This window comes from Geospiza fortis, unplaced genomic scaffold (assembly GCF_000277835.1).
Source record: "Geospiza fortis unplaced genomic scaffold, GeoFor_1.0 scaffold874, whole genome shotgun sequence".
Classification (NCBI taxonomy): Eukaryota; Metazoa; Chordata; class Aves; order Passeriformes; family Thraupidae; genus Geospiza; species Geospiza fortis.
Genome location: NW_005054456.1, coordinates 734,230 through 740,600, shown reverse-complemented (window position 1 = coordinate 740,600; position 6,371 = coordinate 734,230). Strand labels below are relative to the sequence as shown.

Genomic DNA, 6,371 nt, shown 5'->3' with positions numbered 1-6,371 from the left:
GTCGCAGCGGGGTCTGGAGGCCCAGGCGGGCGGCGGCTCGTCCGAAGGGCGGGGACGGGGGCGAGGAAGGCGACAGGGAAAGAAGACAGGAAAGGGGACAGGGTCGGTGCAGGGCCGGGGGCTGCCGGCCTCTGCCGGGCCCTCCGTGCCCCGCCTGCCCAGCGCCTCCCGCAGAACCGGTCGGGCCGTGCCCTGTTTGCCTTCGCCTCCGGGCACCCCGGAGCTTTGCGAGCCCGCAGGCAGGGAGGGCTTCAGCCCGGTTAAACTCGGTCCCTGAGCAGCGTCGGTGTGTGCCCGGGCCGGGGGTGTCCGTGTTAATGTTAATGTTAAATGTTAATGTTATTTTTAAATGCGGGTACTCGGGGTGGTGAGGCTCTGCAGCCCTCAGGCATCACCTCCCTTAAAACACGGCTTTTTACTTATTTCAGTTACTGCCGGAGCAGAGCGCAGAGGGTGGGCTCTGGGGGTGGCAGGGGACAGGCTCACACAAACCAGCTCAGCTCTTCTCTCACTGCTCACATCGGGCAGGGACAGCCTGGCCCTGCTGCAGAACCTTTTCTTCATTGTATCCCTGAATTCTGAGCAGCTCTCTCCGTCCCCAGCCCATCCAAAATGCACACGAGCATGTTTGTGTTTGTTCCTAAAGGTTTGTGCCCATTTAGTTCCCAGGTCTGGCAGATGTGTCCATATCCCAGGACATTCCAGTGGAAGGGGAGATCACTGTCCCTGTGGGATCTCACTCTCCTGATGAGGATTACTCTACACTGGATGAGCCAGTCAAGGACACAATTGTGAGTCTGAGCCCGTGCCTGGGGTAAAACTCAGGGTTTCTGGTGGTTTTGGCAGCTGTTGTGCAAACAGCTGTGTTTTTGCACAGCTCTGTACTTCAGCGGGGATTGTTTTAGAACTCAAAACATAAAACAAATTCCTGCGGGTCAAAAAGTGTCTGAATTGTGGCGTAAAATTTCTCTGTGATCCTGAAATCATTGTGAGGGCAGAGACCTCAGTGGGAGCTTGTGAGAAACTCTTCTGACTGAAGGTGTTTTTCATTTATTCTCTTTTCCTAGAGGAGCAAACAAGTTGTTGCTTATATTTTGGTATTATTAAAAGCTACTATGTTGTGGTTGTTAAAAAAAAGGATGTGATGCTGTGGTTGTTAAGGAGTGTAGGAAAAGCAGTCACTGTTTGTTGCAGAGAGTGCTACAGAACTTGTTGGATTGGATCCTTTCCTGATTTGCCATTCATGTTCCTTTACTTGTGTCTCTTTGCTTTAGCTGGGAGCTGTAATTTTTGTGAGGGGATAAATGAAAGTGTTTTGTGTTTGTTTCAGATGAGGGACCTGAAGGCCGTTGGGAAGAAGTTTGTCCATGTCATGTATCCCAGGAAGAGCAGTGCCCTCCTCAGGGACTGTACGTGCTGGGGCCCTCCTGACCTGCAGGGGATGGGGGTCCAGGGGGGCTGAACACCCTGAGCAGGCACCTGGGGTGTCACCAGGGCTCTGGGGCAGGGTGGGTGCAACTGGGGGCTGCAGCAGCTGCTGGGTCTTGAGTGGATTTTATTATAGATCATGGGATAAGATGCTGGATAAGAAAATTGTAAAGCAGTGAGATGTGGCAAATGGCACCTTGGGAGTTGGGCAAGGGGCTCTGTCACTCCCAGGAGAGTGTAACTGAGATGATTCTGTGACTTTTGTGATGTGTTTTTCCCTCTCCCTGCAGGGGATCTCTGGGGCCCATTGGTGCTGTGTGTCTCCCTGGCTCTGTGAGTATTCCGGGGGAATTTGGGGTTTTGTAGCCCAGTGAATGAGGGAAATGAGATGTTAAAAATTACTAATTAATGTGTTAAGATCAATTTCATCTGATCCCTAGCTGTCTTGTGCAAGCACTGCTTGGTTGGGTTCTCTGATGAAATGTGTTTGTGACACTTCAAGCCCATTAGCACCTCCTGTCCCTAAATTTAGGATTTAGGGATGAACTCTTCCTGGTGCCCTGGGCTAGGAATGGTTTTACTGAAGGTGTCTCAAGTTGTCCTGATTCAGCTGTGGTGCCTGCATCCCATAGTCATTCCAGGGTTTCTCTGAGGCTGGTTTGTTCAATCACACACAACTCTGCTGCCTTGAGAGGTACCAAAACTTTGGTACTTTAATTTCCATCTCAGCCGGGAACTTTGGTACTTTAATTTCCATCTCAGAAGGGAATCAAGCCTGTTGTCCATGGCTTGATTCCCTTCTGAGACGGAAATTTAAGTACCAAAGTTTGGAAATGGACTGAAATCACCTCAATTGAGCCACAACCATTTTCCTTTCCTGTGCAAAACTGAGCATATAATGAAAATATAAAATGGATCACAAACTGTGGGCCTGCAGCATAAGTGGGATCAGCGTTGGGGCTCCTGCTCTGGCACCTGCTCCAGTCTGGGAAAACTCCATCTGTGTGTTCCCCAGTGCAGCTGTTTCTCCCTGTTCCCCACTCCAGGATGCTGCAGGGGGGCTCTGCAGACAGCAAGGATGACGGGGGGCCCCAGTTTGCCGAGGTCTTTGTCATCATCTGGTTCGGGGCCGTTGTCATCACGCTCAACTCGAAGCTCCTGGGAGGCACCATGTGAGTGTGGGTTTGTTCTGTAGAGCTTCACTCACTCCTGTGCACGGAGCTCTGCCCTGCCTGGCCTCACTGCTGTTTCCCTGATGCTGTCTCCCTGTGCAGCTCCTTCTTCCAGAGCCTGTGTGTGCTGGGCTACTGCGTGATGCCGCTGACCGTGGCCATGCTGGTGTGCAGGCTGGTGCTGCTGGCGGGCGCGGGCACCGTCAGCTTCATCATCCGCCTCATCGTGGTGGGGGCCATGTTCGCCTGGTCCACCCTGGGTGAGTCCTCCCTGGGCCTGGGCAGCTTGATCCCTGTGCATTTCCTGAGGCAGAACAAGGGGTGCTCTAGTCTGAGGTGGCCCTGGGCTGCTGAAGGGCTGTAGAAATAGTTCTTTTAATCTGAAGCTGAAGTGCTCTAGAAATAGTTATTCCAATCCTTGAGCTGGCAGAGGTTCAGCCTCTGTCTCTGCTCCTGGTGATTTCCATGTTCATATGCAAACTGCCTTGGGCAGCAGGATGGTGATTTAGTATTAAACTCTGTGAGACTGTTGGATGGTTTATTCTATGATTAAGTTATAAATACTATTAGAAAATGCTGATTTTATAGAGATACATTTGCATGATTTCTCCTGTAAGTCTGGCTCTCATTGTACAGTGTCAGTCAGCATTTATGGACAGGCTGGGTGGGGTTTGGAGCAACCTGGGCTAGTGGAAGGTGTCCCTGCCTGGGGCAGAGGGTGGAACTGGATATCCCTTCCAAGCCAAACCATGCTGTGATTCTATGGCCTCTCATTCTGTACGATAAAGGAAGTTGCACTTGGTGATTACAGCCCATTGCTTTGAGCAGTGGTTTTATTTTTAACACAAGTGCAGTGCAGATCCTGGCTGTGAGGGTTGTGCTGCCCGTGCTTCACAGGTTTTGTGTCTCTGCAGCATCCACGGCGTTCCTGGCAGACAGCCAACCCCCCAACCGCAAGGCCCTGGTCGTGTACCCCATCTTCCTCTTCTACTTCGTCATCAGCTGGATGATCCTGACCTTCACCCCGCAGTGAGCACCATCCCAAGGGACTGCTACACTGACTGGACTTTCTCATGGACACTGCAGTGAATCCTTGGCTTTATCTCCTTCTAATTTATATATAGGGATACTGTAAAAAGGCAGGTTGTGGGATAAAGCCAGAGGGCTGCAAAAAGTGCTCATTTGTTTGTCCCTCTTTGTGAAAGATGCTGAGGTCCAGCTGCTGAGGGGTTTATTTAGCCCTGTTCTGTACTGGTGTTAAATAAACAATGCCCACTGGACAGGGATTGTTCCATCTGAGGAGAGAATGGGAAATCCTGGATTTTCAAGCTGCTGGGAGATGAAGTTTTTGCACGACTTGGCAGATTTCGTGCCCGTGCTTGGATTCTCACTGAAGATAAAAATGCCTTATCAAACCATAGAACTTCACTGCAACGATGTGTGGAGAGGAAAGAGACGTGTCTGACTCCTTATCATTCCCTTCTAGAGTGGTGGGATGTGCACCCAGGCATTGTGGGACTGGGGCTTTCCCAGGGAAGGAGAGTTCAGTCAAAACTCAGTTTTGCAGGGAATGGAGCTGGTGGCAGGGAGTTGCCTTTGCCCATATCCAAATGTTATGTATGTCCATCCCTTCATGTGGCAGGAAAGAAGGTTCCAGCTTGGTGCCTTCAGCACTGCCTCTGTGAGGGGACTGTGGGCTCACTGCAAGCTGCAGACCTGTGACCAGAGGGAGCAAAGCTCAGAGTCCTGCAGAAATGCTGAGACTGCTTTGTAGCAAAGTCTGGGCTCTCACCCTGCATTTGGGAAGTGAAAAATCCTTGGGAAGTACCATGAATGTGTATCTATGATAAAAACAAGGGGTTCTGTGCAAAAAGTTGAGATTTTGCTGCACAGGCTGTTTGGGTCATAAAAACCATACCAGGGCTTGGGCCCCAAAGTGTTAAAACAGCTTGAAGGAAGGGAAATAAATGGTACTGGAGGTGTTGGTTGCACCGAAGCAGAATGTGAATTCTGCTCTCACCTGCCTCTGTGTGACTGTTCTTTGGTTGTTCATGGGGACAGCAAAGAAATGTGTGCAAATGTGCATTTTGTTCCCTTGTACTTCCCATGAGATGTCAGACACTGTTCTGTGGGGTTTTAATTTTGCTTAATACTTCAATAAAAGGGAGGGGGCTCCACCAGTCACTGCAGGTTCATTGTGTACCTTTCCTGGGTACAGGTGTGCAAGAATCAGGTGCATTTTGGCACAGCCATTGGGAGCTGGGATTTACTTTGGAAACTACAGAAATGATTCCTGTTATCTGTTGTTCTCATTCAGCAATCCATGAAATATCTGGGGTGAAAAAGCTGCTGTAAAATGTCCTTTTCCTTACATTTGTGCAGACAGACTGAAACTGAGGTCTGTGGGTTCTGCTGAGGTGTAAATGTGCCTAATTTCTACTTCTATGTGCAAGAGCAGTCTGTGCTGTAAACACTGGCAGGGAGTTGGGATGGAAATTGCTGAATTTCAGATTAAAAGTGCATTTTTGCATTAGCGGATAATGAGCTGCTGTGTGTGGCAGGGTCTGGCTGTGGCACCAAGGGGCTGGAGGGGAGCTATGGTGGTTTGCAGACATGGGAACCATGGAAAGGGGAATTTTTAAGCTTCCATTAAATTATTGCTGGTATGGAATGTGGTTTTTCTTTTTAAGTGTGCAGTTTTTTATTCAATTAAATGTTAGTTCAGCTTTTTGAAGCTGAAAAGAAATATTCAAGGGAAATGGATGGTAAAGCTGTTGGTGGCTATGGTGGGGTTCCTTGAGCCAAATCTTTCTATTCTACAAGAACTTAACCACACTTCCAAAGAAATCCTGGGATTCTCTCTAGGTCTTGTAACTTGAACTGCTGTTCTAATTTAATTGATCCAGTAGTATTTTGAAATTTTTTACATTTCTTCAGAAAGTCAAAAAGCCCAAACTGGGGTTTGTTCCTCAGCCACCCTGGAGGTCCTGCAGAGCCCCTGCTGTGACAGAACCACATGGGCACATTAAACACAACCAAACCGTTTTGGTTCAGGGAAACAAAACACCTCGAGCTTGTTTGATATTTGCAGATGCTGGAATTAATGCAGCTGATTGATTAATGCAGCACTTTGAAGTGCTGGTGTCACCTGTGAGTGCTCCCTGAATGTCCCTCATCCTGTGCAGCCAGGTGTGCAGCACATCCCTCCCAAGGGCCCTGCAGGGGACTGATCCCTGTCACCAACAGAGAGAGGTTTAATTTGTGCTGGAAATGTCTGTGGTAAGAACTGTTGTGCTTTCCAAGGGGAAAGGCTTTTCCTTCTTGTTTAAAGCTGCTGGGGATGGGTGACAAGGAGAAGCAGCTGTGTTGCCTATAATGGAGTGTTTGAACTGCTCTGCAGAGAAATGGCTGATTTCCAATGCACAAACCAGGCTTTCTTTCCTACTAGGATTTTTTAAATATTGTTTATCAGCAGAAGTTTTTATATATGTTTAATTTTGATCTATTTAATACCAATAAAAAGGAAAATTATTTATGTGCTTTAACTTGAAAAATTCAAACAGGCTGAAAGTCACGTGGGAAATGCGAGGTGTGGATGGAAGCTCTGTGCTCTCTGTACCTGTAGCACCTGGCCTGGCTGGGGCAGGAGGGGGAAGCTCCCCAGTCCCTACCCTTGTGTCTCCTGTCCCCACACAGAGAGCAGGACACGTGTGCCACTCGTGCCAGATCCCCTGAGGCTGAGCCAGGACATGGCCCTGGCTAGGCTGGGAT

The 6,371-nt window shown here is 49.1% G+C and overlaps 1 protein-coding gene across 1 annotated transcript; it reads left to right on the top strand.

Annotated features, from left to right (window-relative positions):
* Window positions 1–667: 667 nt before the first annotated feature.
* YIPF6 (Yip1 domain family member 6) lies at window positions 668–6,131 on the top strand. The gene is made up of 6 exons (XM_005427814.2): window positions 668–791; window positions 1,331–1,409; window positions 1,719–1,761; window positions 2,475–2,600; window positions 2,703–2,860; window positions 3,515–6,131. Exons 2-6 carry the CDS (start codon window positions 1,331–1,333, stop codon window positions 3,631–3,633), a joined length of 525 nt encoding a protein of 174 aa, XP_005427871.1. The 5' UTR covers window positions 668–791; the 3' UTR covers window positions 3,634–6,131.
* The last annotated feature ends 240 nt before the right edge of the window (window positions 6,132–6,371 follow it).